At 34.5% G+C, this 17,928-nt stretch overlaps 1 protein-coding gene across 1 annotated transcript in view; it reads right to left on the bottom strand.

The window, feature by feature from the left end:
* The window catches only part of LOC113513332 (disintegrin and metalloproteinase domain-containing protein 22), a 747,642-nt gene that overhangs the window by 306,437 nt on the left and 423,277 nt on the right, over positions 1-17,928 (bottom strand). Inside the window, exon 5 of the mRNA XM_052903078.1 lies at positions 15,610-15,660. Coding sequence (XP_052759038.1) covers positions 15,610-15,660 — 51 coding nt within the window. The remainder of the gene's footprint in view (positions 1-15,609; positions 15,661-17,928) is intronic.

Here is a 17,928-nt window from a genome sequence, read left to right as displayed (position 1 = left end):
TTGTTTGCCATTCTAAGTTGTATAAAAAAAAATAAGGATTGACATTTGAACGATAGGTATCGAAAAAATAATCCAGCTTTTGAGATCGAAAAATCTCCCATAACATCACTATCTCAATTGTATGCAAACGGCGTTGCTTCACGTAACGTATTACGTCACGTTTGCTTGTAACGTCTGCGTTAACGTTAAGCGGGTCGATTTATATTCACGAAACAGCGGGATTATTACGCGGCGCGATTGAATACCCTCAATTTTAGTTCAGACTCGGGAATTTGCAGGTTAAATAGAAGTAGTTTTGAATTTGGGGATTTATTGTTTATCTATATAAAACATAAATTATAAATTAAGATTAGATTTATATAACCATATAGCTCGAAGAACCGACAACCGATGGGGAAGAAAGGTTCTTGAGTGGCGACCATGTCCCGTACATGGTCGCCACGTACGGGTAAACGCAGGGTAGGACGACCCCCCACTAGAGGGAGTGACGATCTGAAATGCGTTGCAGGGAGTCAATGGATGCAGGTGGCTCAGGACCGTTCTTTATGGCAATGTATGGGGGAGGCTTATGTCCAGCAGTGGACGAATAATGGCTGAAATGATGATCATCATATTAGTCGTGGACTGTTCATTGCTGAACATAGGGCTACTTACTCGAGGTTTTTATTAATGGATGACAATGGAATGGTAATCCCCGTCTGCGCTAACGGTATACGCTGACGGGGCACCAGTGAGGGATGATAGGTGAGATGAAAATGTAGTTATCAATGTGACTGGCCACCTGATCCCGAATTCAGCATGATAGCTTCCAGGGGGGAACGGGAGCGGTAGTCCGCATTACTGGGGGGAAGGGATGGTTAGCAATGGAGTTTGACAGCCCCATTGCTAGCAATATGCCCTATTAGGTCGACCTCCACGTGGTTCCACCTGGAAACCATCGTGAACAATTCTTATTGAATTAGTCACGATGGGCTAACTGACCTGCTTCATCCTCACCTATCATCCTTCATTGGTGCCCCGCCGGTGTATACCGATAGCGCGGGTGGGGTTACCATTCCATTATCACCCATTAAAAAAAGTCCGTATTACTAACAATCCCTTCTCCCCCCTCTATTGGGGGGTTTTATCTAATAAGACTATGCCTAAAATTACCACAATAATCTTATTATGGTAATTTTATTAAAAATGATAATGATAATAGGTATTTAAAATTGAATTTCGAACGTTTCTGATGAAAAATATGACCTTATATTGTCCGTGTGGTCCCTGCATAGAACAGGCCATCGCTTCCTTAGTGTCGTAAGAGGTGACTAAAGGTACAAAATGGTTGAGGGATGGGCAGCAGAGTCCCACTTAAAACATAACTAAAAGCCTAACTGCGGTTGCCAACACCCCTGCCAAGCGTGGCAACTACTGTAAAAACCCACCTTATGGGGAAAGCTTGTATTCAATAACAGACAGTGAATGGCTGATATCATGTAATTGGATACACCCACATATATAAATGATAACAGTACATATATATTAATATTAAACCTACATATTTTTATTGAGTATTTTCGCGGAAACTAACTAAAAATATTCTATTTTTAGGCAATTTCGTGATATATTCACACACACACACACACACACACACACACACACACACACACACACACACACACACACACACACACACACACACACACACACACACACACACATACACACGCACACACACTTTTACCATGAAATAACTCTATGTATATATATCTCGTATATCTAAGTATATATCGACTATTTGATACCACTATTACAATTTTATTATTATAACAGATATGTTTTTTATACCACTGAAATGGTAATCAAGAATACGTAGTACCGCATTCGAGTATTCTAACACTTCCCTATGGTTGACTGGCAGAGAATGCTTTTAGCATTAAGTCCGCCATGTACACATATTTGTACTAATGAATAAATAAAAAATAAATAAATACGGCCCACCTGATGCTAAGCGGTTACTGCAGCCTATAAAACGCCTGCAATACCAGGGGTATTACGCGCGTGTTGCCAACCCTGACGTAACCTCTTGATCGCCCTTTTGAAGAATTCCCCGTGCTGTAGTCTCTTAGCAAAATCACGGCAAGAAGCTTATTTCATAACCTAAGTGTTAGTGGAAGAAAACATCTCTGAAATCGCGTTGTACGCGACCATTTAAGCTGTAGGATATGAGGGTGAACTCCTTGTCGATGGCGAGCTATACAATGGTAGAATGTGGCCGTGGGCATCATATTGAACAATTCCTCTGAGCACAATCCATTGTACAGGCGGTAGAACACGCAGAGTGAGGCAAAATATCTCTCTAGAAGATATACAGCGCGATTGTATACATCCTTTGCAGAAGTATTCTACTAGCGAATTTCAATATTTTCAGGTTCAGACATTTACCAGAGGGAGACTTTGTACAAAAGTCGATTGCTTGGGTACCTCTGTCCCATTCGTGTTTCTACCGTCAAGTAGTTGTGTTTGCATGGCTGTGTTTCGGTTCGAAGGGTGAGATATGGCATGAATTTACAGGGTACAGAGGAATAACATCTCCTCAGAAATGGCAACGCATGGGGGGTATCATGAGCGAAACAGTAGGTATACTCTGTTATGTCCATGGTACTGCTCATGTCTATAGCTTGTTTGCCATTCTAAGTTGTATAAAAAAAATTCAGATGTTATCGACATTTCTGTCCTAATATATATAGGACATTCTTTTTTTTTATCTAAAACGTTATATATATATATATATATATATATATATATATATATATATATATATATATATATATATATATATATATATATATATATATATATATATATATATAAAAAAGACGACCTAGAAAAAAGGTTCAGCACTTATGAAGCCAAATATATAACAACTTTATCAGTATATATACAAACTCGTATTATATATATAAACATATATAACTATACAAGTGTGAGTCCAGACAATCCATCATAATTTGGAGAAGACGAGAGACGTATACGCGCCTCGTCTCTTGACGTTCGCTTAGTTACGCTCACTCGACGTTCTAATATTATGTTGACAATGTAATAAAAATTACGCTTGCATTAAGCGTGACATCACATTTATATACCGTCGGTGAATTTTAATATAATATATTCAAATATGGAAATTGGGATGGTAATTTATGTGAGTTTTACCCTATTTCACTGAAAGGGACTCTATTTGAAGTGGTATTTTTGTATATCAACATCGACAATGTATAAGTCGTTAATTGTCCACTGTAGAATATAGGGCTCCCAAAGAGGGGGTTTGGCTAGTAGTTGCCATGCTTGGTAACCGCAGTTGGGCTTTGAAGAAGTTTTGATGGACGCTGCTGCCCATTCCTGAACTATTGGGTCGCCTCTTACGACACTCACGGAAAAGGAAGGGCTGGCCCATTCTATCTTAATCGTGTACCAAATTTAATTTTAACGTATTCAGTAGTTTTTGTATGGGAGAGTATCAAACATCTATCTATATGTCTTTACAAATTTTCTCGTTTACGATAGTATTAGAAATAAATAAAATTTTCTCAAACATGCTTGGAAATGTGAGCATTATTTTGACAATCTTCTTCGACATAAATCGAAATTGCCATGCTGGACAGATACATGGGGGCATTGATGGACGAACGTGCAAATGTGGGCCGAGACGTAGCCGAAGCACACATACGTGAGAATGCCTCTTAATGTTTATGTTTTTTATGTTAAAATTATTTTATGTTAAATGCCTTAAATTGGAATATATAATTTTGTTAACGCTCAAATTTTTATTATTAATTCATTGCCTAAAAACGGACTTCTAATTTAATAAAAAAAAAAGATTTGAATGAAAATATTTTAAAAATTTGGGAGATTTATAATATATTAAAGAAAAATTATAAACGAAATTAAAACAGCAAACAGAAAAACTTTACTAGTTTGTTATTTTTTTATAGGTGATAATGAAATAGTAACCCTAACAGCGCTATCGGTATACACCGGCGGGGCACCAGTGAAGGATGATAGGTGAGGATGAAGCAGGTCAGTTAGCTCATCGTGATGAATTCAACGAGAATTGTTCACGATGGTTTCCAGGGGGAACCACGTGGAGGTTGACCTGATAGGGCATATTGCTAGCAATGGGGCTGTCAAACTCCATTGCTAACAATCCCCCTCCCTACAACTCGTTAGTTATTACTACAGCACACGCACGAAAGGAAAAAATATGTTATATCTTTTATGTATTTTCCTTTTTTTCTATATGTATTTTTTTGTTTTGTGTATATCTATGTCTGACTATTATTATTTGTAAATAAATACTTAAGTAATGAAAACAAATTATATATCTTTCTTTATCTACTTTTAAATTAATTTTTTTCATAAATAATTAAATGTTTTACAGCTAAATTAAAAGTCATAAATCTTCTATACTTACTCACCGGGCAACTAAGCGAACCCCATGAGTAAAAGTAAAAAAAAAAAGCAGTCAAGTCTGCGTTTGAATGCGGGCAAAACTAAAGTTCTGCCTTTCAAAAGAACCGAGTTGAACATGAAGTATGAGTAAATTATGGAAGTTTAGAACGAGCGGAGGAATTTATAAACTAGTGAAGTTATCCAATGGAAAGTACTGGAAGTGATGTGAACGCCATGGCACACAGATATTGAATATAGTAATGTGAAATACTATTATTATTTTTTATATACCACTTAGAATGGCAAACAAGCTGACGGCCCACCTGATGGAAAGTGGTAACCGTCGCCTATAGACATGAGCAGTACCATGCACATAACAGAGTATACTGTTTCGCCCATGATACCCCCCATGCGTTGCCATTCCTGAGGACTCAGGTGTTATTCCTCTGTACCCTGTAAATTCACGCCATATCCCACCCTTCAAACCGAAACACAGCCATTTAAACACAACTGCTTCACGGTTGAAACACGAATGGAACAGAGGTACCCAAGCAATACATTTTTCTACGCAAAAAGAAAACAAATTTATCATGACAAAATACATCGATAAGCGATGAGAGGTTAGTCAATTGATCTATGTAAAATATTTTAATTTTACATCCAACATACAGTTTTTTGTACAGTAAAAACAAAAAAAAAGATATCTTCAATCGTTACAAACTAACAAGAGTATAAGTCATAAAGCCTGCAAGATAAGCACGCTGAAGTCGCAATAGGCTGTCACATAGCTCATAGAATGCAATGCATTGCAATGCAATGCTCATGCAATGCAATATTACAGTAATATTTTTATTCAATTATAGTAAAACTTTAAAATATTTAATTTTCTTTTTTTTTATATGAGGCAACATTTTATTTTCGGATCACTAACTGGCAACATATCTAAAAGGCCATATCATATCGCCACGCTAAAAAAAATGGTAGAAATTAAATTAATAAAATTGTCAATAACGTCAATTTCTTTAATTATTCCTTCATTCAGGAAAATCATTCCTCAGAGATTGCATAACGATTACCAAAACACGAGTACACTTGATCACAACTGTTGTTACAATCGATTGAAAATCGATTAGGGAACATCACGTACCTTGGAAACTCATGTTCGCGTGTATGAATGTTCAAATTTACATGTCGAATGCATTCAGATGCAAATGTCTTAGGGGCAAGCTGCTGAATACGGGTGACTCCGTAATATCTGGTAAATATATACCGTATATTAAATGCCATATATACTAGTGTTGCATCATAATCGATGCCAATTAATCGATAGTGTTCATCGATGTGTTGTACCGATTAACCTAACCATAGTATCGATTCTTTTTCATTTATTTCTAGTTATGTATATTATGTAATATTTATTAATGTAAACGCTGTGCCCTTCCAGGGTTCATGTTGATAATGTACTTTTAATATGGTGACCAACTATACTCATTTACTGAGTTTTGTTCTCTTTTTTCGCAAACCGTACTCTTTTCAAATCCCGTACTCTGAAAGTACTCATTTGTATAACTTTATACTCATTTGTATTTCTAAAACATTTTTTTAGATTATTTTATTTCTATTTTATTAATTAAATATTTAAAACTAAAATAGTTTTTTTATTAGAATTTCAATAGAAAATTTAAAAGTTTTTATAGAAATTTCCTTATGTTGTCCACTAGGCATGAATGCTGCTGTTGAAAGGTTATTTTCACTAGGGAATGATTATTGGAGCAGTGAGAAGTCGCAACTTTCTGTAAAAAACATTATCTGCCGTCTTAACAGTGAAATTTAATATGCAAAATGAAAGTTGTTCAGATGTGGTTACATTATTAGACGAACATCCTCGTTTAGCAAAAAAAAAACCACTACGAAGAAAAATATGTTTTTAAAAAAGAAAATAAAGTTTTTATTGTGTTTTCTTCTTTTTTTAACATATAAAATACATACAAAGTGTACTCTTTTTGAACAAAAAATGCCGTAGCCACTTATTAATTTTCTTTATACCACTGAGGTGGCAAACAAGCATACGGCCCACCTGATGGTAAGCGGTTACCGTAGCCTATGAACGCCTGCAATACCAGAGGTATTACGCGCGCGTTGCCGACCTTGAAGAAACCTCTTTACCCCTTTACTTTTAAAGAACCCCATGCTGCTTAAATAGCTTAAGATCTATATTGTTACGATATGAAATAGCAATAAATGATTGAATTGAATTGAATTCAATCGACTAAATTAATAACTGATTTACTTTATTATGTTAATTATTCTAATTGTAAATGCTAACTCAATTCTTGCAATGTATGAGTGTTTTGATAATGACATAGGTAGTATGCGAAAGTTATTTATACTCATGTTATATTTAGGTAACTTGAAGCTTGTCTTCGTCATCATATCAGCCTTTACATCAGCCAGTGCTTTGCTCTTTTGAGGGCGAAGCAATAAACTGAGTTGTGGCCATTTTGTATTGCTATGGCACACTCACAAACGAAAGTTGCATTTGGTTTTGTGTATTTTTTTGTCAATTATGTTATCTCGCTATTTTTTTTTTGTGTATGTATGTTATAATTTGTGTGCTGTAAGTAATGCAAATAAAATTATCTATCTATCTATCTATCTTTAACTGCCCTCTGCTGTACATAAGCTTCTCCTTTGGGGTAATTTGCCAGTTGCAAGAGAGAATGCTGTATAGCATTAAGTCTGTTTTATGTACTAATGTATTTTTTTTTTGTAATGTAATCAATAACGAAAAAATAAACAAATTAAACAATATTGAGTTAGTATTAACGTTATAAATAACATCTTTTGTTAAAGTTACTTTGGATGAAGCCTGTACGAGCTTTGGGCAGCGGATAAATAAAATAATTATAAATATACTTCGTTATACCAAAAGAGCTATTTTTGCATTTTTCTATTGGTATATAATAAAGTACTCGACGTCGACAAAAAATGCTATCAAGAACTAATTGTAAAAGAATCTTTATTATTATTTAGAGATATAATTTAATTTTAAAAAAATCAATTAATTTTCTGAACTGATGTGGTGTATAAATTTTTTTTATACAACTTAGAATGGCAATCAAGCTGACGGCCCACCTGATGGAAAGTGGTAACCGTCGCCTATAGACATGAACAGTACCATGGATATAACAGAGTATACTGTTTCGCCCATGATACCCCCCGTGCGTTGCCATTCCTGAGGGCTCAGGTGTTATTCCTTTGTACCCAGTAAATTCACGCCATATTCCACCCTTCAAACCGAAACACAGCTATGCAAACACAGCTGCTTCACGGTTGAAACACGAATGGGACAGAAATATCCTAGCAATCGACTTTTGTACAAAGTTTCCCTCTGGTGAAAATTAATAGAGTGAGGTAGTTTCTGATCTCTCTAAACTTAACCCTCAGACTTGGATTTTGAACATATATTGTCATAAAAGTATTGTTTTATAGACCATTATAAAGGCCATCTGGTCTTGGCATAATGAGACAACCCTTCCTTTCTCGTGGACATCGTGAGAGGCGACTAAGATAATTTAATTGCTGAATAATGGACATCCTTCTCAAAACATCACCAATTGTGGTTACCAACCTATCTGCCAAGTGTGGCAACTACTGGCCAAACCGCCCAAATGGAAGACCTATGTTTTGTTATAAAACTATGATAGTAAACAAGCATACGGCCCGTCTGATTGTAAACGGTCTTACCCTAACCTATGGACGCCTGTAAGACTAGGGTTATTATACGCGCGTTGTCAACAATTAAGAAACCTTAATAAATCCATGAAAACCCCCATGCTGTGGCCAGTTGACAGCTGATATGATAAACTAAATTCTAACGTAAATTTATAAGTACTTCATATTTGTTTTTAAATAAAAAAAAATCACTGTGAAAACAAATTGAAATTTTATTTTTAGGGACAGATTTAGAGACTTGACACTTAAGTACGACCCTATTGTTTATTTATTGAAGAAAGTCGCCGATTGCCAGAGGGCTAGGAATCAATCAACTAAGAAATCCGATCTCTCGCATAGGGAAGGGATGAGAACAAGAAGATCGATTTATATTCATTATATTTACTTATCTATTATTAATGATTGGGGGAAAGGGATTGTTAGTAACGGGGTTAAGGAGCTCCATTGCTAGCAATATACCCTGCCTCGTCGACCTTCATGCGGTTTCTCTTGTAAACCGTCGTGGTTGTTTTCTGAATTCATCACTATAGGCTAACTGACCTTTTTCATCCTCAACTATCCTTAACTGGTTAAAAAAACTAACACTGTTATAATAAAAGAAAAGATTGTGTTCCACATGACGATGTAGTGACAAAAATCGAATAAGAAATGTTGCGTTGGTTTGGCTATTTGGAGAGGATGGATGAAAGAAGAATTACGAAAGAGATTTATCGAGCAAGAATGAGTGGAGATGTCGGTAGGGGTCTTAATAATGAAAACCACTCACCAATTTCGATATTTTACTTCAAGAGGGAGACTTTGTACAAAAATCGATTGCTTGGGTACCTCTGTCCCATTCGTGTTTCTACAGTGAAGGAGTTGTGTTTACACAGCTGTGTTTCAGTTTGAAGGGTGGGATATGGCAGTGAAATCTACAGAGTATAGAGGAATAACACCTGAGTCCTCAGGAATGGCAACGCATGATGGGTATCATGGGTGAAACTGTATACTCTGTTACGTCCATGGTACTGCTCATGTCTATAGGCGACACTTACTACTTTACATCAGGTGGGCCTTCAGCTTGTTTGACATTCTAAGTCGTATAAAAAAAAGTTTACTGGCCAAATCATTTCTTAGCTGATATATTATGAAAAAATGTGTCTTCCAAATTTAAATTTACTAAACATAGTTTTGACTATGCGCTGATAATAATCAGCCAGGTTAAACGATTTTAAAGTATAGATAAAATATTTCTTAGCTCAAAGAATACCAGTACATACAATCGCGTATCGCGGAGCGCGACATGCATAAAGAGATGTGAATGAAGTCGTTTACATGCAAGCATCTCGAATTGTATGAGACGTTCCGATACACGGTGCAATGTACGACACGTGTGGGATATCGTTCGGTCGTCACAAAACAATTGTATGTCGCATCTCTATATCGTTTTATCAAACAATAGGAGTTGGGAGATTCCATTTTTAGATTTTTACATACATATGTATGTAAAAATCTTTAGTTCTCAGTGAATACAAGATGAATTGAAGTCACTGACATTGAAGAGGTATTTCATTATGGATTTATTGTTATTCTTTATTAATATTCTCATCGTTATCGTGTTAGCCGTTAATTGTTTACTTTTTAACATAAGCCTCTCCCATAAGGGGCGGTTTTGCCAATAATTGTCATTTTTAGCATGCGATTGCTAACCGCAGCAGTAACAGGGACGCTGCTGACGCGCCCAACTGATGGAAAGTGTAACCGTCGCCTATAGACATCAACAGTACTATAGACATAACAGGGTATACTGTGTCAACCATGATACCGTTCATGCATTGCCATACTTGAGGACTGAAACTGTACTATTTCTCAGTATTAGTTGGTATACACGCTACTATGCTAGAGCACATTACATTTTCGAGTCGTAACCAAGTAAGTATATTATATTATTATAATAAATATATTGCGCGTGTGGGTTAGCTTATGTGTATGCGTGTGCGTGCGTGCGTGCGTGCGTGCGCGCGCGTCTGTGTGTGTGTGTGTGTGTGTGTGTGTGTGTGTGTGTGTGCTTGCGTGTGTGTGTGTGCGCGCGCGTGTGTGTGTGTGTGTGTTTATGTGTTTGTGTGTGTGTATGGATTATGTGTGATATATCTGTGTGATGGATGTATGTGTAATAGAACTATATTCTATATAACTATAATTTCATTTTCGTCTATTTCTAAGAATTTACGAACAGTTCTACAAGTACTTAATATTGCAGCCTTTTTATTATTCTATATTATTATGTAAACATATAGTTTTTTTACTTTCACTATCTCTAACTAGTTACCAAATTGAATTCCTAAGGGACTAAACCACCCAATAAACCGCTGTCATATACAAAACTCATAGACACTTCAATTTACGATATCCAGCAAATATGCAAAACAGAATAGCATCCAAACAAAATGAATTTGCATTAATATTTTTGTCTTTTATACCAAAGCAATATAAATTGTTTTTGGTGAAACAAACAAAGCGAAAACCAAATTCCGCGACCGGTCCAATCCAGTTCAAACTAGTTTCAAATCAAAACCATGCAAAGGCCACCTTTGATGTGGGCAACACGAATTTTAGTTGCAGATAAATCGAGAAAATTATTCGGGCTGGTACGTACGGAATGTCTTTGTACATTTATATGTATAAATACGCAATGTTTAGTTTAATTTGATGAATATATAAATATACAATCCTTTAACGTTTTTATTTTACATTAATTATGTTACAGGCCAATTTTAATGTCAATTAGCAGCTAGATCTGCGACTTTGTCAAGAGTAAATGAAATAATAAGTAGAATTGTAACCAATTTTTTATACAGAATTCAAAATCTTTTGAAAACTGACTGAGAAGATATAACTCCAGAATTTAAGAAAAACCAAAACCCATTTTCATATTATTTTTATGTTGTTATTAAAAATATTTTATTTGCATTCATTAATGATTTTCTTTTTATAATGTAAAAATATTGTTGCATATTTTTACCTGACTATAAAGATAGAAGATGGAAAAAGACATATAAAATTTTAAAAAGATTTTTGATAAAGCAAGGGTTAGTTTTATATACATACATAGTTTTAGTCTATATATGTATGTAGATCGCCAATTACTTTCTCATTGTGATTATTTCTTGTAATTGTTTGTATTTATAATAAGTTTACTATTGTAATCTTTTGGAGGAAACAATAAAGAGTATCTATCTATCTATCTATGTTTATATTTATACGTGTTCTACTATAATTCTTAAATTACGTACCAATTTATTTTTGATGATTGTATTAATCGATTCATTATTACAGTTTGGGTGATATAGGATTTTACACAGGTGAAATGAAGATTTTTTTTTTATACAACTTAGAATGGTAGACAAGCTGACGGCCCACCTGATGGAAAGTAGTAATCGTCACCTATAGACATGAGCAGTACCATGGACATAACAGAGTATACTGTTTCGTCCATGATACCCCTCATATGTTGCCATTCCTGAGGACTCAGGTGTTATTCCTCTATACCCAGTAAATTCACGCCATATCCCACCCTTCAAACTGAAACACAGCCATGCAAACACAATTGCTTTACGGTTGAAACACGAATGGGACAGAGGTACCCAAGCAATCGACTTTGGTACAAAGTCTACCTCTGGTAGAAGGTAACAGTTTTTTACTTTTTAATTTATTATTATTTATTTTATCCTTATTTCAATGTATAGTTTCTATACCTTTTCTTGTTATATATATATGTAGATATTGTGTGAAAGATACCCGAACAAAAATTCACTCACATAACATTATTCCTCGAAATATATACAGCGACATCCATCAAGGTAATACAAATTCAGCGTAACATTAAAAATAAAATTACAAAAATATTATTTGAACTCGCTACAAAAGCATGACTTAACAATGAATGTGTATAATCCAAAAAGTATGCTCTTAACGTCGACTGGTTGATACATACAACATGCCGCTATTTTGCCACCCACAACTTTACGTACATGAGTTTAAAATTATCGTACACAATCATAAACGTCGCCGCGACAAAGTCACGTGCTACCTACCACCTTACACTCCAATTCCCCCTACACCCACTGCGTCCACGCATCCCCCTGTCACGTTTTTGGTAAACTTTGCCGGCTGAAATTATACCCTTCATTTATTATAACAGGGTGAGTTATTGCACGCAAAGCGTCTTGTTTCGTAATAGTTTTAGAGGAACCCTGTTGTTTGTTTTTATACCTCATATTTTATTACTATTTCTTGGAAGGTTTAAATTAAGATCCTATTATTTATACATAAACAAAATGGAAGAAAGATTTGAAATGGGTTTCTCTGTGATTTGTACTCGTATGTGAAAGTGTAATGTTTTTATGTTCGTGACATAGGAGGTATAACGATTTAATGGAAAATCAATATTATTTTTGGACTATTAAGGTCCGAAATCCGAAGTCCGTCTGATGATGTGCTTTTGGACGCTTCAAACACCACAAGTATCATATGCATTTTGCATAATCGTCATTCATCACCATGTAATAAAAAAAAAACTATTGGTAAAAAATTACTATTCACAAATGTTTGTAATTAACTTTATGTACTTAATCTTAAAACTTAAAAGCTTAATAGTTTTGAGGAAAAAAATAAATTAGAGGTCGCATATGTATTGCTAATTATTTAAAAATTATTAATTAAAATTATTAGTTAATTAATTAAAAAAAGTAAACGAGAAGAGAACATTGATTAAAATAATAAAGAATAGAAGAGGCAAAATGCTGGGCCACCTTATACGACATGACGATTTTTTTAAGAGCATAATAGAAGGAAAGATAGTGGGCAAAAGAGGAAGAGGAAGACCGAGGATTAACTACTTGGGACAGATAAAGGAAACACTAGGCGTCATGTCGTATAGGGAGATAAAGGATATGGCCTGGGATAGAGCTGGCTGGAGGAAGATGCATGAATTAGTTGCACCGACAAGAGGAAACTCTTAAATGAAAATGAATGAATGTTTTAAGGTCTTGTTATTAATATTTATAGTATTTAAATATAAGGTTATATGTATGTATATTTCCAAAACTAATAACGTAACTTTTAAAATATTTTTAGTCTAGTATTATCTAATTGCTTAAAATTGTTTACTTCATTTCTTACTGTAGGTTGAAGCAAATTCTGTCAATGTTCCTATAAATAAATAAATAATGAAATATTATTTTTATTTTATTATTGTTTCTATTATTTTCAGTGATATGTGTATATACTCGTATATAAATATTTTTTTGTATTATTATTTAAGTGAAAAAATAAATAAATAAGTAAAATAAATAAATCTGTCTGCTATAAATATATATACTCACAATTATCAACGTCGATTTTATCATTTTTAGCGTCACACAAAACCTCTGAAATTCATAACGGGAATGTCGGGCATGGTTATAGCCGACTTCCCGAGCTGGCGTGATCTACGCCAGGATATCCTGGAAGCAGCGTTTTTACATGCCGCCGATGATATACCCGTCTACGTCTGCATGCTATTTTAACGTTTATGACGAGATGTATTTTTTTTTCAAATTTTAATTAATTAATTTATTTATTTAAAGGATCACCAATAGCATATTGCATTATAACACATATAACAAACATTAAATATAATACGATATTAATGCACACGCCTATTAAAAGTATTCACAGCATTTACTTTAACATAATTATACAGTATGAAATGAAGTATGTTTTATTTTATATATATATTATTTATATATATATATATTTTTATTTTATTAATTATGCTATTTTAAAAGGATTTCCTATTCGTTCATATTTCTTTTTGAGTGTATACATATTGGATATTACGCGGTTTCTTTACAGATACGTATTTAATAAATAATATTGAATTATAAAGAATGCTGTGATTAATTGATAACTTTTTATTTTCTTTGTTTTTATGAATATATATATATACATACATATCAGGCTTCACCTGCCCATTCTTACACATAAGCCTCCCCCTTAGGTGGTTTTGCCAGTTGTTGCCACGCTTGACAGGCGGATTGGCAACCGTTGTTAGGCTTTGAGGATATTTTAAGACGCTGTTGCCCATCCCTCGTGCTCCCTTAGAGGCCTCTTACGACACCGACGGGAAGGAAAAAGGAAGAAAAGAAGGGATAGCCTATTGTATGCCGGGACATACAATGCCGAAAGAAATGTTCATGTATATGTACCTAATAATATTATACTTATCTTAATTTGATTCCTTCTTTTTATAATTCAGTCGTTAGTATAAATATATATATTTACCTGAGGAAGATTTTATACAAATGTCGTTTGCTTAGGTACCTCTGTCCCATGCGTGTTTCAACCGTAAAGCAGTTGTGTTTGCATGGCTGTGTTTCGGTTCGAAGGGTGGGATATGGCGTGAATTTACAGGGTACAGAGGAATAACATCTGAGTCCTCAGGAATGACTACGCATGGGGGGGTATCATGTATGCGAAACAGTATACTCTACTATGTCAATGGTACTGCTCATGTCTATAGGCGACAGTTACCACTTTCCATCAGGTGGACCGTCAACTTGTTTGGCATTCTAAGTTGTATAAAAATTTCTATTATTATACAAAAAAAGTAAATTCAGAATTAAATAAATGTTATTAAAATATTACCGTGTTATTTCTTGTTTTGGCACAGAATGGTCTATCCCTTTCTTGTTCGTGTGTGTCGTAAGAGGCGACTAAGAGAGGGCGTGGGATAGGCAGCAGCGTCTCTTTTAAAACATCACTTAAGTCTAACTGCTGTAACCACATGCCAAGCATGATAACTTTTTTTTTATACCACTGAGGTGGCAAACAAGCATACGGCCCACCTGATGGTAAGTGGTTACCATAGCCTAAGAACACCTGCAATACCAGAGGCATTACGTGTGTGTTGCCGACCCTAAAGAAGCCTCTTTACCCCCCTTTTGAAAAACCTCATGCTGTAGTCTCTTGGGAAAACCTCGGCAGGGAGCTCATTCCACAACCTGAGTGTTCGTGGGAGGAAACATCTCTGAAACCGCGCAGTACGCGACCACTGAGGCTGTAGGACATGAGAATGATCTCCCTGTCGATGGCGAGCCGTACAATGGTAGAAAGTGGCTGTGGGCATCATATTGAACAATTCCTCCGAGCACAATCCATTGTACAAGCGGTAGAACACGCAGAGTGAGGCAAAGTAAAACCTCCAGATGAAAGGCTTATCTTCAACAATGAACAAATAATGGCTGATTTGATGATGATGAATTAAAATTGAAAAGAAATTGATCACAGTTTAAAAAAATCTACTTTTTCAGCTGCGCCCTCTGCGGTAATGTTAAGTAATTAATTATACGTATTTTATAATTGGAATAATTTAATTTAATTTTGTAATCGAACGTAAATGTAATTAAATATGTAGCCGCTTACCGACTGGGCTCTCTTCATTCCAAAACGAATCGTCCAGTGTGTAATCGGCTTCTGCAACAAAGAAATTGGATATATTTTAATAACGCCATTTTCAATTACTATGCCCAGACATTTTCATTAACATCGCAAATTGAAACGAGATTATATCGAAATTATACTTTCCATTTTGTTAATTTAATAAAATTAAATTCAAATTATAGCGGCCCAAAATTATTTAACAAATTGTTACTGAAAGCTGTTCTATTAATATTGTTAGTGAAATGTCTGTACGCATTTTGAGGCACCCTGGCAAATTAGCGAATAAGATTTTTAATAATATTCCAATAGAGTAAATTAGAAATATAATTTATTTAATAAATTTCTAGTATAATAGTGTTTACTGTATGAATTTTAAAGTTACAATAAATTGCTACAATGTATAAAAAATATAAACCATATATGTAGATATATTTAAAAAGAATTAAAAAAATTGTCGTTGAATAAAGCCTAATTTTTTTTTTTTATTTTTAAGTGTCATTATATAATATTAATATGTCCAATGACGGTAAAATATAGCCCTTTATATTATATACAAAATTAAACTGTACCTATGTTTATGCAAATAAATGATTGATTGAAAATTCACAAGAATCTTACAACGTCCTCCTATGAATATGCCACTAGGGTATATAGTTGAGAGCATAATTTCTTTTTCCATTGTCTAGCATACTCACACAGCTATATAATACATTTGAAATTTCCTCTTTTTTTCGTTTTGGAATAAAATTGAACAATGGTCTAATTTTGAAGTTTTTTTGCCCCATTCATCGTTTCATCGCATTGTTATAAAATTACCTCGTTAAGCCACAAAACAAAGGTGCTACATGAAAATTTTTATAATGACGGAGTATACGTATAAACTCCAGGTGGCTTGTTGGATGGAAATTATAATTTGAGGAGGAAAGAAAAAAGGGGTAATTATAACTTTAGATTTTTATCTGTAAATTTATCTTGTACACCTAAAGAACTTTTTTTTAGTTTAAAAATCCAAAATTATAATAATTGCCTGGTTCTCAAACTAGAACACCTGTGTTGAGAAACCAGGCAGTATCTATCTAGAGGCAACTTTCTATCTGAAACCAATATAAAAAAATCCGTTTTTTTAAGCAACTTAGAATGGCAGACAAGCTGACGGCCCGCCTGATGGAAAGTGGTAACAGTCGCCTATAGACACGAGCAGTACCATGGACATAACAAAGTATACTGTTTCGCCTATGAAACCCCCCATGCGTTGCCATTCCTGAGCACTCGGATGTTATTTCTCTATACCCTGTATATTCATTGCCCTTCAAACTGAAACACAGCAATGCAAACACAACTGCTTCACGGTAGACACAGAATTGGGACAGAGATGCCCAAGCAGACGACTTTGGTACAAAGTCTCCTTCTGGTAAATCCGTTTCCTAAATTAATATACTAATCAAACAAAAATAACCTAAAAAGTCCAATTTAAAATCAAAACAGTGAAACTACTTGCTCTGTCAGCGGAGCCAATAATGGGGCAGCCCTTAAAACAATATTATGGGACTGAAAATGCTGCTATTAACTTTTACGGCACAATAAGAGCAACTCGGCGGGTAAGCCGGATAAGGACTGGGCCGAAACACTAGAGATATGCGATTTATAGAGCACTAGGTTTTATCTGTGACTTCATCTCTGTGATCTCTCTCACCGAGATATGTTCGCAGACCAGGATGAGAAGCACTTCTCCATCCCATATGGTATACCTGTACGTGTATACCAAATTAGAGTCAACCAATAAACTCACTTTTAAATGGAGGAGAAGGAATTGTTGGTAATGAAGATATTAGAAAAATAAGTTTTAAAAATCAATTAATTAAACTAAAATTTGACTAACACTTATACGTACTCGAATACTTGTTCGAGTCATTGGACTTGAGTCAGAATTCGATATTTTTTTATTAATAAATACCAAAATACTCGACAACTAAAAAAAGCCAACTTGGAACATTTCCATTTTGTTTTCAATCTTAGAGTGTCGTATGGATGTATAAATTAATTGTTTGTTGTAATTTTTATAAATTCTGTTGAAAGAGATATTGTGGACAATAAGACTGTATGCTGGTATGGAAATACGGTACCTTTAGAAAGATAATATAATTATGAAAAATATATACAATGCAAACCAAGGAAGCAATAAAAGCGAACGAAAACAAAACTATCTACCAGTAACTTCAAATCACAAACAAAAATTTCTTTTTAATGAAATAAAAAAAAAAAACTAAAAAGGTGCGTCGTTCATTGACATAATGACCTATG

Source organism: Galleria mellonella, unplaced genomic scaffold (assembly GCF_026898425.1).
Source record: "Galleria mellonella isolate WM207_F2 unplaced genomic scaffold, CSIRO_AGI_GalMel_v1 utg103, whole genome shotgun sequence".
NCBI lineage: Eukaryota > Metazoa > Arthropoda > Insecta > Lepidoptera > Pyralidae > Galleria > Galleria mellonella.
The sequence above is the reverse complement of the archived record's forward strand: the minus strand, read 5'-3'. Positions and strand labels throughout refer to the sequence as shown.